The 26,000-nt window shown below is 45.8% G+C and overlaps 7 protein-coding genes across 7 annotated transcripts; 2 read left to right on the top strand and 5 right to left on the bottom strand.

Annotated features, from left to right (window-relative positions):
* Positions 1 to 19: 19 nt before the first annotated feature.
* BHQ10_003557 (uncharacterized protein) lies at positions 20 to 1,281 on the bottom strand (the record flags this gene model as incomplete). The annotated part of the gene is made up of 5 exons (XM_040875826.1): positions 20 to 526; positions 581 to 874; positions 925 to 1,057; positions 1,122 to 1,173; positions 1,242 to 1,281. 5 exons carry the CDS (start codon positions 1,279 to 1,281, stop codon positions 20 to 22), a joined length of 1,026 nt encoding a protein of 341 aa, XP_040732061.1.
* An 874-nt stretch (positions 1,282 to 2,155) lies between these two features.
* On the bottom strand, positions 2,156 to 7,839 carry BHQ10_003556 (uncharacterized protein; the record flags this gene model as incomplete). Its single annotated transcript, XM_040875825.1, has 2 exons — positions 2,156 to 7,135; positions 7,201 to 7,839. 2 exons carry the CDS (start codon positions 7,837 to 7,839, stop codon positions 2,156 to 2,158), a joined length of 5,619 nt encoding a protein of 1,872 aa, XP_040732060.1.
* A 1,142-nt stretch (positions 7,840 to 8,981) lies between these two features.
* On the bottom strand, positions 8,982 to 10,373 carry BHQ10_003555 (uncharacterized protein; the record flags this gene model as incomplete). The annotated part of the gene is made up of 1 exon (XM_040875824.1): positions 8,982 to 10,373. The coding sequence occupies one exon, from the start codon at positions 10,371 to 10,373 to the stop codon at positions 8,982 to 8,984; it is 1,392 nt and encodes a 463-aa protein (XP_040732059.1).
* A 1,770-nt stretch (positions 10,374 to 12,143) lies between these two features.
* BHQ10_003554 (uncharacterized protein) lies at positions 12,144 to 13,181 on the top strand (the record flags this gene model as incomplete). The annotated part of the gene is made up of 1 exon (XM_040875823.1): positions 12,144 to 13,181. One exon carries the CDS (start codon positions 12,144 to 12,146, stop codon positions 13,179 to 13,181), a length of 1,038 nt encoding a protein of 345 aa, XP_040732058.1.
* A 484-nt stretch (positions 13,182 to 13,665) lies between these two features.
* On the bottom strand, positions 13,666 to 15,114 carry BHQ10_003553 (uncharacterized protein; the record flags this gene model as incomplete). Its single annotated transcript, XM_040875822.1, has 1 exon — positions 13,666 to 15,114. One exon carries the CDS (start codon positions 15,112 to 15,114, stop codon positions 13,666 to 13,668), a length of 1,449 nt encoding a protein of 482 aa, XP_040732057.1.
* A 700-nt stretch (positions 15,115 to 15,814) lies between these two features.
* Positions 15,815 to 17,137, bottom strand: BHQ10_003552 (uncharacterized protein; the record flags this gene model as incomplete). The annotated part of the gene is made up of 1 exon (XM_040875821.1): positions 15,815 to 17,137. The coding sequence occupies one exon, from the start codon at positions 17,135 to 17,137 to the stop codon at positions 15,815 to 15,817; it is 1,323 nt and encodes a 440-aa protein (XP_040732056.1).
* A 1,016-nt stretch (positions 17,138 to 18,153) lies between these two features.
* On the top strand, positions 18,154 to 25,927 carry BHQ10_003551 (uncharacterized protein; the record flags this gene model as incomplete). The annotated part of the gene is made up of 2 exons (XM_040875820.1): positions 18,154 to 18,759; positions 18,812 to 25,927. The coding sequence occupies 2 exons, from the start codon at positions 18,154 to 18,156 to the stop codon at positions 25,925 to 25,927; spliced, it is 7,722 nt and encodes a 2,573-aa protein (XP_040732055.1).
* Positions 25,928 to 26,000: the final 73 nt, after the last annotated feature.

The following is a 26,000-nucleotide window of genomic DNA, read 5'->3' as shown; positions in this document are numbered from 1 at the left end:
TCTCCAAGCAGAAATGCAATCATGACTTCCCGATCATGGTATCAACAGCGTCCTTGACACAAGTCTGCAAGTCTTTGTATTCTATACCTAGCATACGCTTTGACTTGCTCACATCGTAGCTGTAGTAGTTCTCCGGAAAATCGTCTGGAAGCTCTGGAAGTGGGAGCTTATCTTGTAACTCGGGGTAGAGCTCACGAATAACATCTGCAATTCGTTTGTTGCTGAATAATCCCCCTACAAGCATGAAACGCTGACCGCTCGCTTCCGGGAGCTCCATGGCACGGATATGCGCCTCCGCGACATCACGTACGTCAACAAAGAGGAACAAAGGCCCCGTCGGCGTGATTTCTTCTCGGTTCTTGCCAAGCACAAGGTCACGGATACGGTGGTTGCTGGTATTGAGGGCATCAAGACCGGAGAGATGTCTGGGTGGAGGTCCAAAGACGAGACATGGATTGATGCTGACTAGGTCAAATGAGGGCTTTTCTTTTTCGATGAATCCAAATGCCGCACGCTCAGCATAGATCTGTATGACAATAATCAGGATTTATTCATGCCTTTCTTTTGCGAGGAAGCATACCTTGCTAGCACGATAAGTGCCAGTGCCGGATATAGCTTGCTCCCAAGTCGTCTCGCCATATATCTCTTCAGTATATACTTCGGGGTGGTTAGGCGGATTCGTGATCGTTGCCGTGCTAGACAACAGCACAACTCGTTTCACGCTTGTTGGCGCATACTTTTGGACCGAATGTAGAATGCCGGTTGTTCCCTTGACGGCGGGATCGATAAAATCTCTGACAGGGTTTTCTAGATTGAAGTGATACGGAGACGCGGTATGAATCACGAAGTCAATGGTAGAGTTTTTTTTAATGGCCTACTTTGATTAGCTGCTACACCACTCTCTGCAACTGGAAGATATCTTACCTCATCAAATGCATTCTCCTTCGCGATGTTTTCCACGACTTCATATGAGGCGGCTGCTTTGAATTCTTGGGGCAACGCAGAAATAATGGCGTCTCCTTTTGCGACAGATCGGACGGAAACAACTACTTCATACCTGGCCCATCATTGTACTGTTAGCGAAAGATGTGATATTTTTATTTTGCCAAAGTATGATCTACCCGCTGGAAAGAAGTTGGTCGAGAATATGAGATGCGATGAAGCCACTTCCGCCTGTTCTTGATTAATCCGTTTGACCTATTGCTCAAGAGTTGCCAGAAACTTTTTGAAAATCGACTTACCAGTGAGGAATACCTTTCCTTTGGGAGCAGTAGAGCCCATTGTGATTTCTGATATACTTGGACTGATTTCAAGAATCAAATGAATAATACAATCGCTTCCTATTGTTATTGAAAGAGTAGTGAATCGAACATCTGAAGAACAATAACTTTCCAATTGCAGCTAATCGATATAACCCGGATCTCACATAAACCCCACTATGACCGGGGATGTCGCTGTCGGGGTTGCACAAACTGGATTGACAGACTGGTTCCCGAGTACAGCTGAATATCGTATGTTAGCGAGGGAGGTAAATACTACCAGTTATGACCCCACATATCGACGAAGTGGCTCGAAGATATTCAAAAAATTGTTTTTTCGATGGTTTCTAGTTCGTAGTCCACGCCTAAGGACGCAATGTTGATAGTGATGGTCGTAGAAATTAGGGCATTGATACTTAGTGTCCAGATATCGGATATCGGACATCCATACAAAACAAACTCCGATTACAAACTCCGGCAATCGTAGAGCGAACATATTAGCTTATTGGCTGGAAATGGTAGATTTCCACCATCAATCTGTATTAAAACGATATAGTCTGATTATCATCAATATGAAATATTGAGAGCTCACTAATTGAATGTCTGTGCAACATCTGAAAAGATGCTGGCTAGATAAGTGTTAAACAATCAACACAAAACAAGTTGTTCTACCTTGAGCCTAAATGTCCTACTCACAAGTAATTTACTTTCGACTGGATTGGACAGCTATGAAAATTGCATTGGTCTTGAGTCATTCACTCTGTTTAGAATTAATGTCTTGAGAGGGAAACCCATGTAGAAACACTCATTAGATAATTTATTCGTTCAATCTGATTATTATAGGTATAGAGAGAAAAAGTCATCAAACTAGCATAAACAATATGAAGATCACAATGCTACACATTGCCGGCCACAAAGACGTAGTTCACAAGTTCCCTAACAGTTAAATGTAGTCCAAAGTCCCAGTCACCAAATTGGAGGCTGAAGGCATCCTCAAAAGACTCCCTTAGTTCAATAACCGAGAGCGAGTCGATTCCAATGTCTTGTAAGCTCACTTCATCTTTGATGTTGCTTACAGACTCTCCAGAGTTTTCTGTAATTAATTCGAGGATCCGTTGCCTGATTCTTAGATTGGATTGCGAGTCTCCTGCCGTGACTGGAGAGTTAACTGCTGTGGGAGAGGCTGGACCATCGAGTTCAATTTCGTGAACGTGATCGATGTGTACAGATTTGTTATTTGCCGTTGAATCATGCGAAAATAGCTTGTTATAAAGATCTGCTATCTGGGAAAGATCTTGTGTTGGGGAGATTTCGTTGCCCACTTGAGCACGTAGTTGGTTCACAAACTCAAGCTTGGAGAGTGAATCTAGCCCCAGAGTACCTAAGTCACCATCGTTGTTGATCATGGCTGATTTGAAGGTGGAAGGTCGTCTTGAAGCACTGTCCTGTGCTACAAGAGTCTGCTCATCGAACTCAACAGCCGTACTGACTCTCAATCCATGTCTGTTGGCGGGGGGTTTTGTATGGAAATTTGTATTAACATGAGCCGTAGGGGACGACGGAGCAGACACTCCCCTTCTGATACTACTATTCTCGACCGGTGATTTGGGGGCGCCCATTCCGATGCCTTCCAACACTTTTTCAAGCTTGGAAATAGGGAAACGACTGAACTGGACACCCGAACCAGTGAATATCAGTTTGCCGTCTTTTGTAAAAACAAACATGTCACCAGCAACATGTCCTTCACTGCGTGTATTTGCCATGGCGTAAACTTTCCATGTGTCGTGTTGAGGGTCGGAAAAGTCACAATCTTGCATTATGATGCTGTCAATACCGGTAGCAATAAAAACTTCATCCACAGGACAAGTTTCACTGCTGTTGATCAAAAGACCAACGACCTGGATGAATGTGTCCAATGTTACTGTATCACAAACTCCGACCGCGGTACTCTCGCTGGAGCTTACGGACACCTTAGGCCGGCACACTTCCGCCACTGCATGTCGGTTGTTGAGAATGGTGATCTCTGAGATGCCACGCAAGGTCACAGCGTAGTTGACCACCCGGGAGAAGAGTGTGTATGCTCTGCCCGCCATGAGTCTTTCAGACTGAGGATGAACTAGAATCTCGTTCATTCGGTCTGCGAGCATTCGCTCATAAAGCTGAAAGTCGATATGAGATGTAACACTGAATCGTCCCTTGGCGTGAGTAGTGGGCCTGCCCTTGGAATCCTTGACAGTGCTGCGGACTGTGAAATTCCAGGCCAAGTATTCGCCGTCACCTTCCATAAGTAGGGAAACATCCCGATTGTAGTTAATACCTAGCGCTCCCTGGAAAGAAAGATTTTGGAAGGACAGTGACTTGACAGAAACACTAGGCTCTACCATCTGTGCTGCCATAACTACACATTCCATGTACATTGATGCTGGGCATAATGGTCGGTCACGAACTGCGTGGGCAGATACAATATCCGTAAATCTGCTTGTCTCACTATGGATAGCAAACTCAAGCGATGACCAAGATTCCGAATCCCGTCTACGCGCTGTGACCAGTTTCAATGCTGGAGTTTGAGGTTGGCTGACGGCAGTTCTGACTGCACTGGCTGAACGAAGCTTTGCTTCGAATGTCTTACGCTCTTCTGTCACCGTATCCATGTATTGTAACCAATGCCGAGTATGTTGGAATTGGTACGGCGGAAGCCAAATGTGATTGAAAGCATTGGATTTGATTCCATCCGGTGGGTTAGAGTAGAATCCATCGAAGCAAGAAACGGAGATTCCTTCTTGCCACAGGCTTAGAGTTGCTTGCGATATGACATCAATTGGACGAGCAATGTCCTTTGCCTTCAGCCCAAGGAAGATATGCTGAGATGGGTTCTGAGTAGCCCTCTTCACCATGGGAATAATCGGTGAATCGCTACCTGCCTCAAGCCATATGCAGGGCCCCAGACGTTCTTCTAACCTTGAAATTGCATCTCCAAAATACACAGGTGTACGAGTATGCTCCACAATGCGGCTGGGCTGAATAGCCTCGTTATCTTCACTGAGAGGCCTTTCTGTGCATGTTTCGAGTGGGAAGGAAGGTTCTCCAAATTGTAACTTTTGGGCTACTTCATCAAGATCTTGCAGTATTGGTTCAGTGAAGGCGGAGTGAAAGCCATGACTCGTCTTGACTCGAGTATAACGAATTCCTTTGAACTGATTGTCGGTCGCAATCAAGCGCTCGACTTGAGCAATGTCTTTATCAGTTCCAACAAGCACATGACTCTTTTGACCATTATAACAAGCAATCTCAATATTTTGATTAACAGCATCAATAATATGACGTGTTGTGTCGAGAGTGGCCTCAATTGCAAGCATGTTGCCTCTTTCCGGACCCCATTTTGTTTGCATCAGGGAAGCCCGTGCTGCTACCAAATTGAGGGCCTGTTCAAGCGACAAAATTCCCGTAACAGCCATAGCTGTTAATTCGCCGAAGCTGTGGCCAACGGCGGCCTTCACATCCAATCCTGCATCGATCCAGCACTTGGCACATGCAAATTGTACTGCGAAAGTTCCACATTGTAGGGCAACTACATCCTCGACAGGATCAGTAGCAAACACCGCAGGCAGAATTGCCGAATAACCCAATCGCATGATCGTGTTGTTGCATAAGTCGATGTAGTGTCGGAGACGTGAGAAACTGACGTACCACGACGGGTCAAGTCCAATCGTTTGCTTACTCTGGCCGGAGAAAGCCAAGACCACAGATTTGGAAGAATCCGGTACTTCAACGCCTCCCTCCACTTCATCTAGTGATTGAACAAGGAGCTCAACGTCATTTGCTAAGCCAGCCCATTGCACCTTGTGATGTTTACGGCGATGATAGAGAGTGTAAGCTACATCGGCAACGCGTAGCTTATGGTGCCGAAGGTATGAGGCAAGCTTGGTAGCATTAGCCTTAAGGCTAGCATTGTTCGCAGCGCTCAGGAGGACCGGATACTGTAGATGACTAGTTTCATGACAAGTTTTCTCTGTAAATGATGCACTAGTCATGGCTGTAAGTGCCGGTGCCTCACCACATATCAAAGCTGAGTTACTACCAGCAGCTCCGTAACTGTTGACACATGCTGCTCTAAACGACACATTCCAGTCTTGAAGTTCAGTCGGGATACGTAGGTAGTCGGGTTCGAGAGCAGGTATTTTGGGATTCAGTGACTTGAATCCGGCTAGAGGAGGAATCTTTCCGTGCTTGAGCATTGCAAGAACTTTCATCAAACTACCGATTCCAGCGGCAGTTTCACTATGTCCAACATTGGCTTTCAAAGAGCCCATATTCACAAACTCGCTTCTATCGGGACCACCGAAAACCTCACGGACACTGGATATTTCTATTGGATCACCGACCTGAGTGCCAGTGCCGTGTGCTTCAACGTAAGAAATTTGTCCAGACTTGAGACCGGACTGGTTAAGAACGTTCTTGAACAGACTGACCTGAGCACGATAGTAGGGAACGGTAATTGCTGGAGAGAGGCCACCCTGGTTGGTGCCAACTCCCATAATAACACCAAGAATATTATTCCCATCAGCTACTGCTTGACGCAAAGACTTTAAAGCCACTAGTCCAACTCCATCGGCACGGCAATAACCATCTGCAGTCTCGTCAAACGGCTTGCATTGTCCTGTAGTGCTTAAAAATCCTGCTTTACCAAGATCGAGGTAGTTGTTAACACCAGTAATGATATTCACGCCACCGGCGAGAGCCATGGGGCATTCGCCAGACTGGATAGCTTTGCAGGCGCGGTTGACAGCGACAAGTGATGCAGAGCACGCGGTATCGATTACTTCAGAAGGCCCGCTCCAACCAAAGTGGTAGCTAATACGCCCACTTTGGAAAGCTCGGATGGTCCCGGTGGCCGTATAAGCTGTCGGATTATAAGAACTGGTATTTTCCGTGTACTCAGTATAGCTCGCGCCGATAAAGCAACCGATATTGTCAAAGTTATCTCGACAATGTGTCCGCAAATATCCACTAGCATCTAAAGCTTCGTAGGCAGTTTCAAGCAGTAAACGTTGTTGTGGGTCCATGTACGTGGCCTCACGAGGACTGATGCCGAAGAAGTTGCTATCAAAAGATTCGACATCATCGAGGAAGTTACCGTAAAGCTCGCGCTTGGCGGCCTGTTTGGCGTCCGGTCCTACAGAGCCACGAGATATCGTTGATAAATCAAATCGCGATGATCGTAGCTTTTCGACTCTCGACGCTCCAGCACTGAGTATTTCCCAAAGCTCGTCGATAGAATTTGCGCCAGGCAATCGGCAACCAGCACCAACAATAGCGATGGCGTTTTCGGGATACTGATCCAGTGTCCGTCCGTCTCTCTGAATGTCAAGGTTCTCGACATAGTTCACGACATCCACTTTGGAGATACGCAGTTGTCTTTCTTCAAATGGCGTTGTGGGAATGCAATTTTTTCTTCCTGTACCAAAAAGAGCGAAGGTGTGCTCCTTGTCTGCACTTCTAGTTTTTTCAAGATCTTCAGCCATACCATTCAGCAGGATGTACCATTCGCATTTATTTGCTAAGGTATTTTCCAACACCTCGATAGACAGAGAAAGACTGTTATCTGCATTTCTCAATTCCATCCCACTTTTATTTGACCGTAATGAGGTCTGCAACGAAGCTGTAGAGGGGAGCATCAACAGATCAGGATAAAGTTGGCATAAATTGCTGAGCTCTTGGCACAAATCCTCATTTTCGGGATTGTGAACTTTGCCTCTGAGGTGTAATTTGGTGGCTTTGATGCCTTGGCCTTCGGCGTAGGCTCGAAGTTCCTCCACAACTTTCACAGGCCCAACAATACTTATCGTCTCTGGGTCTGTCACAGCGGATACATAAGTCTGTTTGAAGTTGCATTCATGATAAGTATCGAATTGTAAGAGTCATTGTGAAAGTGGTGACTTACTCCTGGAAATCTGGACACTATGTCCTCCGCCTGCCCCGAATATTTTGTCCGGAGCACAACCGTTGTCGGGCCAGGGATATTCTCATCATCCCCTAACTCTGCATAAGCACCTATGGAGAGTGCCAATCTCAAGGCAATACCCGCATTCTTGACAACTTCCTCTTCATCGCGGGAGGCTGCTATCGCGGCTGCGGGCAACAATCCGCCACAATAGCCTTGAGCACCACCTATTCTAATTTCTTCAACAAATTGTGTGTGACTTATCTGTCGAGTTTCGAGATATTGGAAGTATTGAACAACTTGCATTATTGTGAGCAAAGGAAGTGAGATCATTCCAGACATTGTTTCCATCCATTGCATCTCAGTTGATGTTGATGGTGACTCTGTAGCAGCAATCCAGTCATGGAAGTATTGTATGTATCGAGGTCCTTGCATCATCGCCGCGATGCCAGGATTCGTCTTTGCGAGAATGTTCCATGTTGTGGAGAGTGACTCAAGTATAGCTGTTCGGAACGGTTGAAGAGTAGCATTGCTACGTAGATAACGACGAATGACGTCGAGATAATTTGGTTTTGGTGGTTTGTTCTGTGGGCAGAAGAATGCTGCCGAGGGCCTCGTGTCTGAGGACTTGTGATCCATGTTGGCGATTATAGCAATCCGTAAAACAGGAAATGCTGTGATACTGAAATTTTTGAGAGTGATATTAAAAGACGGGTAAGGAATGAGAAACAGAGGACAAAGCGTCAAGTCTCTGTGTTAGCGAGCACTGACTTGAAGAAAGGAATGAATGCCTGGATTGGCCGCTCTGTAAGACAGTGGAAACAACCAGATTCCGCTGTGTTCGGGAGTTGATGTGATTTTATTACATATATATGTTGGAAAGCAACAGCTGGTATATAAACACTTATATTTAAGCCCTAACATTGATATCGCATGATCCGGAACCCTAACCGCGATACATAAACACTGAATTTGAAGACGAACAGCTCTCAGCCACTCAAACGCCTGTTCTATGGAGTGGAAACTCCGGTAGTCACACAGTATCCATTGAGAAACTTCATGTCTTATCCCTTTTTCGAATCGAAGCCATATTGATTGAGAAGGTTCGTGTTTCGTACCGATAAGTCCGAGATCATCGGTCGTAACGATCCCAATATAAACTCCGCAACCATAGTTGGGATTTGCCAGGTCGTGATAGACTGTAAAATAAGCCCATATTCAGACAATCTTGATGAATGATAGGCCTTCGTGAATCGTATTCGAAAAATGAAAGTTGCCCCTTAGGGATTATCTGTGGGTATGTGTTTGTTCTAAACATGATGTCTTTTGACGGAGCCTCCGAGAATCGGATTGAGGGTTGGACTGGTAGACCAGACCAGAGATACGGCTGTTAGTCCTTACGGAGTTACTTTGCAGAAAAATCTGTGGATAGAAGATTGGGAGAAGTATCCGCAACGTGCATGGCTGAAGAATTCGTTGATTTTATACCTGATTGTCCCATCCGACGTTAAAATGTATTTTTTTGGCGATCTAAATCAAGCCTATGGTTTTAGGTGATGTGTTCGACATTCCAGCTTATCATGAAAGATCATTTTTAAATTACAGGGAAGGGAAGTGAGCGTCAGTTTACGCTCACTAACTTTGAGATCCATCAATATTTAATTGTTAGCTTTTATGCCCATATCTTGGTATTCAGCAAGTACATGCAAGCCGATTCTCTGTAGTATGAAGTAATGTAATATTATTGACAAAGTTATGTTCACGTGCCGCTTCGGTTGAGATTACTTTGAACCCAGTAATTCATTTTCTAATACATCCACCATGCTGTTGAGCATGTTTCGGGCATCGCTGGAGTTCTGGAACGCTTCGTTGTAGACAAAACTCAGATCAAGTTGTCCTCTATGCTCCCAGAAGAAAAGATATGGCTGGGGCGTCAATGTCTCGACTCCCAGTCCCACCCTCAAGACTTTCAGTGGTCCATGCTTGGTATCGAAGACAGACTTTACAATATCATCAACTCCAGTCACAAAGGACATATCAACGTAACTTGGGGGTGGATTTGGTGGTGGTAGACCCTTTTGGAGACCCCCAAGTGCCATGATGGCAAACTGGCGGCGGGATTCGATGAATTCTGGGGTAACTCCTTTATCGTATTCACGTTGGTATTTCTCAGCGATCGTGCTGAAATCGTCGCCGGCGGTAACTTTGGATACGTAGCCGCCGGTGTAGAGACCAGCTGCAACCGAGGGATTGTCGGTAAACGGGCTAATGAGATGTGGTCGCAAACTCATTCGTATCGCGCTAGCATATTCCTGCTCATTCCTCGCGCTGTTAGAGGCTGAAGAACTCGCGTACTGAAAATTTACTTTCGCCAAAGCAGCATGTACAGCTGAATACATATCGAACGGTCTCTCGGTTGTAGCATTCTTGATTGCCTGGGTGGTTTTCGTACTCAGCTGCATTCGAACAGATCGTGTTCCACCTGGTTTTGTAGTAGAATCGCCTTTGTATGGTATTCCGACACTATCTTTGACGTATGTGTGAGTACTGGCATACTTGATAGCACTGGCAGTTATTTCTGGTGTTGTTGTTTCAGGCAAGTTCAACGCGCTTTCCACACTGGGCACGAGACGAGCAACTTCTTCGCCCCAGAAAATTTCGGGTAGGCCGTCGTTGTCGACAATCGCTTTTACCGCATCAAAAAATGCGTTGAGTAGGTGAAACGCTCCATAGCCATCCGTGCGCCAGTGAGAAGTATGCAGTACGATTTCCCAGGTATGAGGCAGGAAATGCAAAGTCATGAAATGAGATGGTTTTATTTCGGCAATTACATCTTCTGAATCTCTCCCTTCAACCACATCATATGACCTCTGTATCCAGTGTTCCAAATCTTTCTCACTTGGTATAACATATTCCAAGCTATCGCTTTCCCCAGCAGGAGTCGACGCGATGCTAGGATGGCGAAAACGCAAAAGCTTCCAGGCATCACGAAGGGTTGTCGCGGCCCATTCTGTTGCTGATCGATTATCGCATGGTGTGAAGGTTGCCGTCGATGTGACTGACCATTGTTCGCGGCCTGCGGTATGAGCGCGGTCACCAATGAATTTGATGAGACGCTCGTTTTCGCCCAGAGGGCGCTGGAAACGATTACTGGCGACCTCTACCCAGGACATTTCCAGTAATGATATAATATCGTATACAGATTGACTTAAATGGTTGTTAAATTGTGAAGATTTCGTACATGGGAGTTATATCCAACGATACTGCAAGGGGTGGGGACTGGATGATTTTTGTTTTCACTTCTTCTACTCCTGTTACACATATATTGAGCTCAATCCCGAAATCTATTCGCTTACCGAGTGGTTCCTAGGCGCATGAAGCGTGTTATGTCTTCTATGCTTCCCAGAAGTCATTACTAGTTGTCCGGGAGATATAAGTTTTCCCACGCGGACTTTTGTTTACTCCATCGTAGCACGAGCATCCGCTTCGCCAATTCATTAGGTATTGTGTCTGTCGTCTCTTTGTACCAATTATAAATTATTCAAGCACTAGACAATATTCAAAAATTACACAGTCCAGACGAGAGCTTTCTTCACTTGCCTTTTGAGGTAGACTGCCGCTTCCTTCTTGCCTTAGGGTTACCGGCGTCACGTGTTTTTTTTCGGGAAAAGAAGCATATTTCCCCCATTTCCGATCCATCCAAATGTGCACTAATTGCAAAGTTCATTTTACCTAGGTATGGTATAATTATGCAATCTATGGAAGTCTAGCAAAATATTTGGTTTATGTCCATGAATTTTTGTGGCGCCACAATTCCTCAAATTTCAGGTGGTTTGCTGTCTCCGTTCCATTTCACCATTTTTCGCATGATCGACAACGAATCATTTTAAGGGGCGCTATGTGAAGATCTCCAGGGCTGAGTTTTATTTTAAGGCTGTATGTGTCGTGATGTAACTAAAATCAATAGCCTTGTCGATCACTTTTGATTTGGTAACCGTTGCTGTGGCTCCAAAGTCCTGCCGTACTTGTTATACACGAGACACATTGTACGACGGAGTATAGAACGCAGAGCAGTCACGATTATTTAGTGCAGAGGACATGGTAACGAATAACAAGCCAGAGTTGCCTCACACCGCCACGATACCTGTAACTACATAGTAGGTGTCCGATGGCTATTGATACATCCCCACCTAAAGTTACATCTACTTTGGTTCTTACGGCTTAATGGCATACCCGCGAAGACAATGCAAGCCTAATTTGAGATACTTGAGCCACAGTCGCTCCGACTTTAGTGCATAAGGTGGCATTACTAAAGCAGGCGGCTCAAAGAAGAAGAGTCATTGATGTATTCGGGCAATTCGAAATAGTTTTCATTTGACTGGAATTCTTCACAATATGTGGATAACTTTTTGCACTGCAAAAATAGCGTAATATAATTGGCTGTCTCGTCTACTTTTGCTTGTGAATTGCATTAGTGGAGCCGGAGTTTAGCGGACTCGGGAATTTCCAAAACCGGAGACATATTTTCCCCTTTGGGCGACAACTAATTTGTAGCTATTGACTCCATTGATCCATCAATAGTAGAGGAACAACAGCAGAGGAGACGCAGGGCTATTACTGGCTTCTTACTAAATATTGTCTTTTGTAATTTCATCCCTCCCTTGGCTATCGTGCCAGCCTTTCCCCGAGTCCGGATTAAGACAAATTCTGTCCTGCCTATTCGGGAAAATATGACTCCGTTTGCCATTCGCCCGACTGCAATTTCTTTGTTATCTGCAGTCATTGTCATTTGTAGTGTCTTGCTTATTTATTACCCCTCATTTATCTCGGTCACTCTCGATCATGTATCCTGTCGTACCACTTCATCCGTTGCTCAAGCATTATCGCCAATTCCACAACAGCTCTTCCCACCCAGATATTTGTTGTCTCAAATCCTTAACAACATGGCTCCCGCCAATAAAGCCGCTTGGACCACCGCTGAGAAAGCCTACCCTCTCGAGATCAAAGATGCCGAATACACTCAGCCTGTCGATAATGAAATTGTCGTCAAAGTCCATGCCATCGCGTTGAATCCAGTCGATTTTGCCCGTCAAGCCATGGGCTCCAAGCTTTTCCCTTGGACTAGATACCCTACAGTCTTTGGCACCGACGTCGCTGGAGAAGTTGTCGAAGTTGGTTCCCAAGCTGCTGGTAGCTACAAAGTTGGCGACCGAGTTGTTGGTCTTGGTAACGGTTTGGAGAGCAATCGTCCTTCCGATGGCGCTTTCCAAGAATACGTTGTGCTTCGTGGAGATTTGACTGCACACATCCCAGACGGTGTGCCCTACGAGAAAGCAGCCGTTATCCCTCTCGGTATTGCAACAGCCGCTAGCGGCCTTTTCACCGATGACCAGCTCAAGCTGGACCTTCCCACCTCGCCTGCTAAGTCGACAAAGGACGAGTGGGTCTTACTCTGGAGCGGTGCATCTAGCGTTGGTAGCAATGCTATTCAACTAGCAGTCGCAGCTGGATATCACGTTATCACGACCTGCTCACCAAAGAACTTCGATTTCGTCAAGAGTCTGGGAGCCGACTACGCCTTTGACTACAACAGCCCCACTGTCGTATCTGACATTGTTGAGACCTTCAAGGGAAAGAAGAGCGCCGGCGCCTATGCTATTGGATTTGTTGCCGCCAAGCCCGTTATTGAGATCATGAGCCAAATTACTGAAGGTAGCAAGTACGTTGCTGCATCCAACATGCCACCATCAGACTTACCAGAAGGTGTTACCTCCAAGATGGTTTTTGGTAGCGCTTTGAAGAACTCTCCTCTCGGCAGTCACATATTCAATGACTTTGTGACCAAGGGTCTTCTGAGTGGAAATTACAGGACTGCGCCAGAACCCAAAATTGTTGGTCAGGGTTTGGAGAGCATTCAACAGGGGCTCGATACCCTCAAGGCAGGTGGTTTGTCGGCAACAAAACTTGTTGTTACCTTGTAATTTTTGTATCATTCCAGCGAATGTTTCATTTCATTGCAAGAGATCCGTGGTCGGAGTGGAACTTTGAAACGGCCTTTTCGGGATGCTTTTTAGTAGAAAAGTTATACTGTTCTTTTGAGCTTCTACATGTATCTGAGAAAGTGTGCAATCAAATAGTAAACTAAATGATCATATCTTTGATGAGATTTATTGAATAATTGTCACAAAGCTACGAAGTGTTTGGACCATAATCTTATAACTAATACACTCCGTGGAAATCCTTATACTACGAATATTACTAGTAATAACTAGCTAACCACAGGCAGGTGTTCTGTAGATTAAAACATCTAGATTTAGTCTCGAAAAGTTGGAAGCTGGCAATAATAAATTGTGACACTCAAAAATCTATTACTCTATGCTACTTCATAGATTCAGGTTCAGAACAGATTATTACGTGTTTGAGGACATGGGTTAGTTGAAAGACGTTCATATACCAATCGTAAAGCTAAATACATCTTTCCAATACCAGGTTGAGCTCTTCTTCCAACTTCTGCTGAATCCGAAGAAGTACCTTATCAGCAGCGACGGAGTCATAGTACGCGTTGTTGTAGTTGATAGAAAAGTTGAGCTGTCCACGGAAGGTCCATGGATAGAACATTAATTGACGAGTCAAGACACTGACGCCGAATCGGAAGTCCGTCACCTCGATAAAAGGAGCATCGGCAGAGCTACTGTCCTGATCGCCGCCATAGTATTTTCCTTTGATGAATTGGTCAACAACTCCGAGATTACTGTGCGTAATACCACTGGGAGGACTGGGTGGAGGTCCAGCCGGTCGGGGTGGGGGTGAAAGGATGGCTTGTGCAGCTCCACGATAAAGTTCCCGTAAAGCGCGAGACATCTTGTCGGTATGCCAATTTTTGAACAATTCTGTGAGACTAGCAGTCTGTTCCTCGAAGCTGGCGTTTTTCGAGACCTCCGGTGCTATACCAGTGACATAGGTACGGCATGCATGTGCTTCTGTGTTGTAGGGCTTTTGAAGATATGGTCTGAAGCTCACAGCCATCACCGTCACGTACTCATCTACTTCTTTTGCAGAAGTTAACTCGAAGGCAGCAGTTGCCAGAGCTGCGTGGATCGCTGCGGCCACAGTAATTTTGCGTGCCCTGCATGCCTCGATAAGAGCCTTTGTGCTCTCGGCCGTGAATGTAGTACCGTGCGCCCCAGTCTGACCTGGGAGCGTCGTTAGGTCACCATTGTAAGGCAGGCCAATAGTTTTTAAAGTCTTCGCGCGAAATTTGCTCATTTCCCTTGCAGTCTCTTCAATTTCCGGGTTGCTGACCATCGGCGCCCCAGCTGCATCCTCAATGCTGGGCGATATTTTGGCCAAATCTTTTTCGACAGTCCAGTCATCCGGCACGATACCTGATGCCTTAGTCGACACCAACTGGAACAGTCGGTTGAGTAACATGCAGGTACCAAGACCGTCACAACGCCAATGTGAAACTAGTAGAACGACCTGTGATGTTGCAGGCAGCCAAATTAATTCTGGCAAATCGTGTAAATTGTAATCAGCAAGTATCTCCTCCACGGTCAAAAGAGGGTCGACTCGAAATGTCTTCTGAGCCCAATCATCAACGGCGTCCTGAGCAGCAACTTTCATCTCCTTGCTGAGACCAGGATAAACAGCTTCATAGTCGTCAGGGATGAGAGTCAAAGCAGGAAACTCAAACCGCAGTGCTTTCCACGCATTACGAAGCGCAACGATTACCTCATCCGAAGAAATATACGCATTGAATTTGACCTGACAGGCCGTATAAAGACCCCAGTGCTCGTGCCCTGTTGCACGAAAGATAGTAGATGTAAATCGGTAGATTTTCTCCGCGCCACCAAGGTCTTTACGCCATGTGCCTTCAGGACTTTCTTTCCATTCCATGATCATATTCGACCACATATACAGACAAAATAGAGATCGTTCGGGGGGCGGCCTATGTATCGAGCGAAGTATGTGCTAGACATATATTAGAAACACGCCAGGACTTAACCTGAATTCGGTGAATCCTCTATCCTTCTATAGTCGACTAGGAATATCAAATAAATTTAAGTTAACCCCGCAAGGAAATCGTAATACCATACAAATCACTCGCCCTTCACAGTAGATGTAAGTTATGCTTGTCCGACACTTTGATCTCCATAATAGAAAGTCCGGCAGTGCTTTCTGGACATGAAGCTTTGCGCTCGGTGTCCGTAGGAACAGATCGTGTCCTGAAGAAGCAGCTGATGAGGTAACTGCAAAAGATACGGCATATCTGGCTATTGATTAATTACATCAGTGATTGAAAGTGTTCTACAGACTTCACTAATATGCAAAGAAATATATCACGCTGATGTGATCGACGCAGGTCTAAATTTGGATGGCTTTGTATGTTTTTGGGCAATACCTCTCCACTAAGTTCAAAAGATGTACTTACATTGCAACCCCGCAGGATTGAGTAATTGACAAAAGCATGAAGTACATTTCAGGAAGAGCCAAGCTCCAACAATATTATTTTATGACAGCTAGACTACCACATTGGCAACGAATCAATCACAAACATAGTTAATATCGATGAGTAGAAGATAGAACTCATCCAAATAAGAAATTTTAAGTAAGATCAACCAATATACTCGGCCCACTTCCTCCATTCTTCATCCTTCTCCATTAGCGTAGCAATCTCATCTTCAGGTAGACAAACCCATACATCACAATCACCCCTGGGGCTACCGGGGAAGAATACCAGGAGTCCGGGAAATGCAACACCAGGTTTCGGTCTTCTGACAAACTCTGGTTCCCCTAAGATGCCAAAATTAGGGAATAGTATCTTCCCGAGCCCACGTACACTGGAGCATCCAACGTCAGTTTCGGGATTAAATTGCCCTCCGTATGTGATTGTCGACTTATCAGGCGTCTTTGCAATAAACGTGGCAAAGCTTCGAATGTGATAGGCTGTGTTTTTGGCGTTGAGATGCTTTCGTAAATGCGACGCAATTCGAGAAAGAGACCAGGTAGTCAGTTGCTCGAAGGTCAGAAATGTCGAGACATTATGGATCACATCGCCCATATAATCCTTTGATATTTTCAATGCTGCGCGGCCATCTACAGCGCGAGCAAAACGCGACTTTGTCTGAAGACTGAATTTATGAGCGCGTGCGAGGGTGAAATGCTTCCAGCACAGGGCGCTTAATGCATCATCGGTTGAAATGAAAGGTACATCGGAATCTAGCTCTTTGCTTGCTATATCCTTCAACATTTCTAGTTTCTCTGCACTGAATCTTATCACATGGTATTTTGCTGCATTTGGATTTGATGCAACTAAAGGTGCAGCGGAGGTAATTGGTGGACGAATGTGACTGCTATGGTCCAGCATTGGCTCGTTAGGATCCAGCAATGGAAAAAGATTCCTTCGATCTCGATTTGCTTGCTCCAGTATTTCAATTGGAATTTGTTCACCACGCATAGCCATTGCAATCATCTTGATTGAGCCGAAATGTCCTCCGGCATCAGCAGTGTTGTGGTGAATCAGAAAGTCGATTACCAACCCGCCTTTGATGAAGACGGCATTAAGACGTAGTACCCGCGAGGGATCTTTTTCTGAATCTTCGAATCGTACAGGAAACCCAGGTACTGACGTGAATTTTGCAGAGTCTAACATTGAAATGGGTGCTTTGCGCATCTTGAGATCTTTGTATGATGGGCAAGTCTCATCATTGGCCAAGTCTTTGACTTCTATCTCATAAAGCGGTGATTCACAGGGAGCCAGTTTGTAAAGCCCGGAGCTAGTTTCTGACCGGCCATCATTGACCACCTTAGCTCCCATCCAAGGTACCACCTTTCGAACGCTGGCAATTGCTCTGGAAAGATCGTTGAGCACCGCTTCACAGTGTACATTCTCAGGCAGTGGGAAGAGGTAAAGAATATGTGCATAGACCTGAAGCATTGGGAGCTGGCCGAGTATATCTTGATAACGATCCAGGTCTTGCCAATCTGGGAGCTTTTCGTTGGACGCCGGTGGTGTGGAAAGGCCACTCTCAAGAGAGACTTCTTTTTGGAAAAGAGATTCGTGCTTCCGACGCGAAAAATTGAATTTATTAAAAGGAAAGTAGGGTTTTGCGGATAATATTATCCTTGAAATTGCAGAAACAAACAGATCAAGTAACCAGGTTAAGAACGACGCCATGGTAAGGAGCAACAATTAATGATGGATCGAGGGAAGAAATTCAGCGTGAGGTATTGCTTCTGATCAATCCTGTAAAAGTCAAGGAAGAAGCTAGGCATATAGAATGTATTCGACTATTAAGCTGGGTTGGAATTGGCTTCTTGCCTTTTTCCGAAGCAAGACGGGATCTTCTTCTGCAGCCTCTTCGATTTAGATCTATGCTCAGGTGGAAATTGCCGATTTTCGCAATCTATTCAAAATTCAAATTAGGCCGTGTCCGAACATTAACAGAATGGCTTTATTTTTACAGTGCTAGTATATGTATAGCTCGTAGCAGTGAGGTATCATGTCAGTCATCACGCGGAGTTTTACTTATTCGGCGGCACGGCCATTTGTTTAGGGCTTTTGACCGGAGTTTCCTGGTAGCCATTTCCACACTTTGTATAAATGATTGAATACGATTGGACGTAATTGAGATAAGCTTGAAGAATATCATTGAGGTACCTTACATTTGAGTTTGATCCACGGGTCCCACTGACTATCAATCATAGATTCGGTGTCGAGCGGTAATTGTTCCGATATAAATTAAATTCATTTATATTCAATTTTGAGCTGACAACAAATGGAAGATAAAACAAAGCACAGATCTCCGTCAAGTCAAAATTTCAACTTTATCTTTGCACTCTCCCAACAGTGCAGCGCGTTCGTTTTGTCACTTTGCACTTGTTTCTACATGCGTTACTATTTCCACCTTCCAAATTAGCCCGATTGAGCATAATACATTAATATCATCCAACATGCGGTCCTTAGCACAACAAGGTGACAGGCTACTTGTCTTTGGGCCACAGGCACTTTCTGTCAATGCCAACGACTTTCGCGCACTGCAGTCTACGGTGAAGCACTACCCATGGATTGCGGATACGATCAAGCATCTCCCAAATATCTGGAACGACTTTGTGAAATACTTTCCCAAATACAGCGTGATTCCGGCCGATACTTTACTACAAGGTCTAGCCAAATGGGTTGAGACTGGAAACATTGATTTGGGCACTCAGAACCGCCTCACGAACATCACTCTCAGTCCTCTTGTCATCATCACACATATCACTGAATACCTCGAGTATCTCAACGCCGGTGCTCGACAACCCAGTCAGGTGTCGTCAACTGAGACTTTGGGATTTTGCATGGGATTCTTGAGCGCATTGGCAGTGTCAGTCAGCAAAGAAAGTAATGAGATTCAGAAATATGGAGCGACCGCAATCCGCCTAGCAATGATCATTGGTGGAATTGTGGATGCACAAGACGCTCTTGACACTGAAGGACCATCCAAGTCTCTGGCAACAGCTTGGGTTTCAACGGAAGGAGCGGAAGAGCTCAAGCGGATAGTTGGCCGTTTCCCAGAGGTGAGAACTTTCCAGTATGTTAAGACAAAGAATACACGCTAAATTTTACAAGGCATATGTCTCAGTGTCGTATGACGACCAGCGTGCGACAATCACTACGGCCTCTAGAACCGTTTCTACCTTACAAGCGCAACTCCGTGGTGCTGGAATCGTCGCAAATGAGATAGGTCTATTTGGACGCTTCCATAATGAGTGGTATGTAGAGGATGTTGACAAGATCATTGAGTTTGTATCGTCACGGCCAGAACTTGTGCTTCCAGATGCCACTGATCTCATTTACCGAACACGATCCAACTCAGGCACCGGTCTTATAACAAGCGGAAAGCTTCATGCCCATGCCGTAAAGACCATTCTCGTACAACACTCAAATTGGTATCAAACCTTCAAATCCATCCATGAATCCCAGCTCAAAGATTTTAAAACGGCCGTCGTTGCCTTTGGTCCTGAACCCTGTGTTCCGCCATCGATCCTACGCGAGATTAAGCAAAATGTCATCAATGCATCGGCCATTCAAGCAACACTACCTCTTACTTCGCTACCTCAGCAAGTCAAGGATGATGACATTGCTGTTGTTGGTATGTCGCTGAAAACTGCAGGCGCTGACGATACTGATGAGTTCTGGAATTTGTTATGTGCGGGACAGTCACAGCACCGAGAGGTGCCGCGCAATCGGATAAGATTTGACAGTAAATGGCGCGAAGTCGATCCTAAGAGAAAATATTATGGCAATTTTCTCAACGATCATGATGTTTTTGATCAGAAATTTTTCAAAAAGAGTGCCAGAGAGGCTGCTTCGACTGATCCCCAGCAGAGAGTACTGCTTCACGTAGCCTACCAGGCTTTAGAACAGGCCGGATATTTCAACTCGCCAGATCAGGACAAAAAAATTGGCTGTTTTATCGGAGAATGTGCGAACGACTATGCAGACAACGTGGCATGTCATCAGCCTAACGCATTTTCCGCTACAGGTAACCTGAAAAGCTTCATTGCCGGAAAAGTTAGTCACTACTTTGGTTGGACAGGTACTGGGTTGACTCTCGATACCGCGTGTTCATCATCTTTGGTGGCTGTCCATCTCGCGTGCAAGGCAATCCTTAGTGGTGAATGCAATGCTGCGCTAGCGGGTGGTGTAAACATGATGAACAGCGCTTTATGGTTCCAGAACCTTGCTGCGGCATCTTTTCTTAGCCCTACTGGACAATGCAAGCCTTTTGATGCCAAAGCAGACGGTTACTGTCGAGGAGAAGCCGTGGGTGTGGTCTTCTTGAAGAGAATGTCCGAAGCTATTGCCAACGGAGACCAGATCATCGGTACGCTATCCAGCACAGGAGTGTCCCAAAATCAAAATTGTACGCCTATATTTGTACCAAATGCCCCTTCGCTTTCATCATTGTTTCAGAATGTTATCGAAGACGCGCGAGTAGATCCCAAAAACATCTCCGTTGTGGAGGCTCACGGCACTGGAACCCAGGTGGGCGACCCAGCAGAGTACGACAGTATACGCAAAGTTCTCGGAGGCTCTCATTTGCGCTCCAAACCACTTGCATTTGGATCTGTGAAAGGTCTTGTTGGTCATACAGAGGCGACATCTGGTCTCGTCTCTTTGATCAAGATCCTCCTAATGATCCAGAATAAGACCATTCCGCCACAAGCAAGTCACGAGTCACTAAATCCGCATTTGAATGCTACGTCCGATGATAAAATGGAAATAATTACCAAAAAGACAAATTGGGAAGATGATTATAAAGCGGCACTAATCAATAACTATGGAGCATCTGGTTCCAACGCTTCCGCCGTCATCACTGAGGCACCTCACCTTCACAAGCCAACTGCCCGCATGAAGTCATTCCCTACAATTGACTATCCCTTCCATATCTTTGGGAAAGATGACCGAGCGATTCGCGACTATTGCGCAAAGCTTGTCACCTCATTGGAGTCTAAGGGTGTTGACAACGTGTCCATTTCAGATTTATCATTCAATATCTGCAGACAGTCGAACCCAACATTGGATCGTGCGTTGATATTTACTAGTCGATCAGTAAAACAGCTAATTGAGAAGCTACATGGGTTCCAGATTGGCGACGCCAGTGTCGCTTCCACTATGGCGCAACCCAAATTTCGACCAGTTGTTCTGTGCTTCGGGGGCCAGATTTCCACTTACGTCGGCCTAAGTAAAGAGGTATATGAGAACGTGAGAGTCCTCGCCAATTATCTCGATCAGTGCGACTATGTCTGCCGATCTTTGGGATGCGAAAGCATCTTCCCTGGTATCTTCCAGAGGAGTCCCATTGAAGACACCGTCAAGCTCCAAACGATGCTCTTCTCAATCCAGTACGCTTGTGGCAAGAGTTGGATAAATTGCGGAATTCAACCTGTTGCTGTGGTTGGACACAGTTTCGGCGAGTTAACATCTCTTTGCATCTCGGGTGTTCTCTCTTTAGAAGACGCATTGAAGATGATCGTTGGTCGTGCAACAATTATTCGAGAGAGCTGGGGTAGTGAGAAGGGAGCCATGATGGCAATTGAAGCAGACCAAAGCGAGGTTGAAAATCTTCTTGCTGAAACAGCTGTACCATGTGCGGATGCTGGTGAGCGAGAACCGACAATTGCATGTCTCAATGGACCCCGCAGCTTTACTATTGCTGGGTCATCTCGAGCCATCGATATCGCCGGTGAAACTATTTCCAAGAATCCTGCCTATTCAAGGTTCAGGTTCAAGAAGCTCAATGTCACAAATGCTTTCCATTCCACTTTAGTTGAACGCTTGATGCCTGATCTAGAGAAAATTGGAAAAGCTTTACAATTCAACGAGCCTTCAATCCACCTAGAAAGGGCAACGGAGTTTTACTCTTCAGAACKATTGGCTCCAAAATACGTCGCTGAGCATATGCGCAACCCCGTCTTCTTCAACCACGCCGTTCAAAGGCTCTCCAAGAAGTATCCGGATGCGATTTTCGTGGAAGCTGGATCCAACTCAACCATCACCAATATGGCAAGTCGCGCCCTTGGTTCGCCAGCAACGTCTCATTTTCAACCAGTCAACATTACCACCGACAATGGATTTCAATTGTTGGTCGATTCTACGACATCGCTATGGAAAGAAGGCCTTATGGTGCCATTCTGGGCGCATAGCAGGTTACAGACTTATGAATACAGTCTGATGTTCCTGCCTGCATACCAATTTGAGAAGTCTCGTCACTGGATGGAAGCAGTTCCCCCACCAACATCCTCCAAGCAAGCTGTAGGCGAACAGTCGGACGAGCCGAAAGGATTGTGGAGTTTCGTGGACTACAAGGATGAGAAGAAGCGCTCCGCGAGATTCCGCATCAACACAGAAACTGATAAATACAAGGAGTTCGTGTCTGGTCATATCATTGCACAAACTGCTCCAATATGCCCTGCTACGGTAGAGGTTGACATTGCCGTTGAAGCACTCATTAGTCTGTATTCCGAGTTTCCGACTTCCGGCTTGCAGCCTCGAATTTGCAATGTTGACAATCAGTCTCCAATTTGCATTGACTCTTCGCGCTCAGTGTGGTTGGATGTTGAGTCACAAGAGTCGACCCCCAATAACTGGTCATGGCAAATTGTTAGTAATAGCGAATCATCCAAGGCCAGCACAATTCACGTCACCGGTCAGATAATTTTTGTGTCTACCGACAACGCAGAATGGCAATTGGAATTCTCTAGATATGAACGACTTATTGGCCATCAACGCTGCGTTAGTCTTTTAAACAGCAATGATGCGGACGATATCATTCAAGGCCGCAATATCTACCGCTCATTTGGCGAGGTTGTCGACTATTCCAGTCCTTACCGAGGCTTACAAAAACTTGTTGGGAAAGGAACCGAATCTGCCGGTCGCGTTGTCAAGAAATACAACGGAGAATCCTGGCTTGATGCGTTGCTTTCAGATACTTTCAGCCAAGTTGGGGGAATTTGGGTCAACTGTATGACAGACAAGGACCCCGGCGACATGTATATCGCTACCGGTTTCGAGAAATGGATGCGCAGTCCAGATGTAACTGCTGATTACAAGCGACCAGAGACGTGGGACGTCTTTGCCTACCACCAAGAACTTCCTTCGGAACATTCGTATCTTACCGACATTTTTATTTTCGACGCAACTAACGGCAAGCTCACGGAAGTCATTCTCGGTGTCAATTACCACAAAGTCGCGAAAGCAACTATGAGCAAGATTCTTGCGCGACTTTCTGGACTACCAACTAGTTCAGCATCGTCTAATGTGAAGTCTAGTTCTGCTGCTACTGAGGAACTTACAGCTGCTGGGAACGGCGCCTCAGACACTGGAAGCAAACCAAAGAAAGCCAAGTCGAGTGCAGGTCCAGACGTTGTTGGTAAAACCAAGGCTCTTCTTGCTGAGATCTCCGGCATGGGAATCGAAGAGATTTCTAACGATGCGCAACTTGCTGATATCGGCATTGACTCCTTGATGGGTATGGAGCTAGCTCGCGAACTCGAAGGAATGTTTAAATGCACACTACCAAGCGACGAATTGATGAACGTGACAGATTTTGCCGGACTCGTACAAATTACAAAGAGCACTTTGGGTGTTACTGATGACGAGGACAGCTCCGATCAAGAAGGATCCGAAGCCAGTTCAAATGAGTCTTCCACCACATTTACACCTGCAACTACGGCCACTACTTCTGTGTCTGATGCTGAGGATCACGGAATTGATAAATATGCTGGCAAGGAACAATCTAGTTCCTATGTTGGAGACCTTCAACTTCCCTCGAGCACAATTATTGAGGCTTTTGAAGAGTCGAGGAAGCTCACAGATGACTTTATCGTCAACTACAGGTGTGCGGGATACATTGAAACTGTCCTTCCCAGACAAACACAACTTTGTGTTGCACTTACTGTTGAAGCATTCGAGCAGCTTGGTTGCCCCATTCGTTCGGCCAAAGCAGGCGATACGTTGACACGCATTCCACACGATCCGCAACACGAACGTCTTACTAATTATTTGTACAAGATGCTGGAAAAAGAAGCACGAATTATTGATACTGATGGCTCAAAGATCACCCGCACAGCAATTGCACCTCCGTCCAAATCTAGCGATGCCATTCTTGAACAACTTTTGAGAGACTTCCCAGACCACGAGTGGGCCAACAAATTAACACACTTTGCCGGTAGCAGATTAGCAGATGTGTTGAAAGGTGAATGTGACGGTATCAAACTGATCTTTGGAAGCGACGAAGGAAGACGACTTGTTACCGGGCTCTATGGTGACTCATTGTTGAACAAACTAGCAAACGTACAGATGCAAGACATTGTTGCCAGAGTTGCTTCCAAGATGCCTAAGGACCAAGGTCCGCTGAAAATTCTTGAGCTTGGCGCTGGTACCGGTGGAACAACTAAGGGAATGGTCGCATTGCTCTCAAAACTAGGTGTTCCTGTTGAATACACGTTTACCGACCTTTCGGGCTCATTCGTGGCTGCTGCTCGAAAGACCTTCAAAGAGTACCCATTCATGAAGTACAAAGTTCACGATATCGAGAAGCCTCCACCAGCAGACCTTGAAGGTACCCAACACATCATCATTGCTAGCAATGCGATGCACGCAACCCACAATCTCGAGATATCGACTGCCAACGTACGAAAAGCTCTACGCCCAGATGGTTTCCTAATGATGCTTGAAATGACATCACCAGTCTTCTGGGTGGATTTAATTTTCGGACTGTTTGAAGGTTGGTGGTTGTTTGACGATGGCCGTGAGCATGCCATTGGACATCAGACGCTCTGGGAACGTATCATGCGTGCTGCTGGATATGGTCATATTGATTGGACTGACGGCAATAGTCCGGAGCTTGAAATCCAGCGTGTTATCATAGCTCTCGCATCTGGTCCTCAGTATGACAGGCAAACAGTCGCTCCTCCACCACAACCGGAGATTCAACTTCAGCCTGCTGCCGGTCGCAAGGCGGCCGTCGATGGATACGTCCAGAAGTACACTGAAGGTTTTAACCTTGGTCAACCCATCAAGGGTGCAAATTCTCCTACTCCTTATGAGCAATGCGTTTTGATTACTGGCGCCACAGGAAGTTTAGGCTCTCACTTGGTGGCTCATGTTGCTGCTCTGCCCAATGTCAAAACAGTTGTTTGTCTTAACCGACGCAGTGGCAACGACGCAAACGCTCGTCAACAAAAGGCGTTGGAAGATAGAGGGATTTTGATTGATGCCGCATCTCAATCAAAGCTTCAAGTATTCCAGGCGACCACATCAAAGCCAATGCTTGGTTTGGAAAAGAGCGATTATGAGGAACTCATTGGAAAGGTAACCCATATTGTCCACAACGCATGGCCAATGACTGGCAAGCGACCATTGTCTGGATTGGAATCCCAATTCCAAGTGATGCGCAATTTGATTGATTTTGCCCGCGATATTTCAGCACGACGACCAGAGGGTTCAAAGGTTACCTTGCAACTCATTTCCTCCATTGCAGTGGTTGGACACTACCCGCTTTGGAGCGGAAATGTGGAGGTACCAGAAGAGAGAATGACACTCGAATCTGTCCTTCCTAACGGTTACGGTGATGCCAAGTTCGTTTGTGAACGGATGCTTGATGAAACTTTACACAAATATCCTGAACAATTCCGTGTTATGTCGGTGCGTCCAGGACAGATTGCTGGTTCAAAGGTGACAGGTTATTGGAACGCGATGGAGCATTTGTCATTCTTGTTCAAGTCATCGCAGACACTCAAAGTGCTTCCAGACTTTGAAGGTGATTTGTGCTGGACGCCAGTCGACGACGTTGCAGGCACATGTAGCGACCTGCTCATTTCCGATCGTCAACCGTGCCCTGTTTACCATATTGACAATCCTGTACGCCAGCCTTGGAAAGAGATGATCCCTCTTTTGGCTGAGTTGCTTGACATTCCTCGAGATAATATTGTTCCTTTCAAGGAATGGGTTCGTCGAGTACGCGCTTTCCCTGGATTAGTCGAATGGGATAATCCAGCCGCTTTACTTATTGACTTTTTGGATGATAACTTTCTTAGAATGTCATGCGGCGGTCTCCTCTTGGGCACTGCTAAAAGTTGCGAGCATTCGTCAACTCTTGCTGCTGTTGGGCCGGTGAGCGTTGAAGTGACAAAGAAGTATATTCAGTCCTGGAAGAACTCCGGCTTCTTGCACAAGTAGGGGAATATTTCACATTGAAGGCCGCGAAGAAGATATTTGAAAGGCTTCGAGTAGAGGGTTCACTCTTGGGTTC

Source organism: Talaromyces amestolkiae, assembly GCF_001896365.1.
Source record: "Talaromyces amestolkiae strain CIB chromosome Unknown scaffold5.1, whole genome shotgun sequence".
Classification (NCBI taxonomy): domain Eukaryota; kingdom Fungi; phylum Ascomycota; class Eurotiomycetes; order Eurotiales; family Trichocomaceae; genus Talaromyces; species Talaromyces amestolkiae.
Note: the sequence above shows the minus strand (reverse complement) of the source record. Positions and strands in the feature narration are given on the sequence as shown.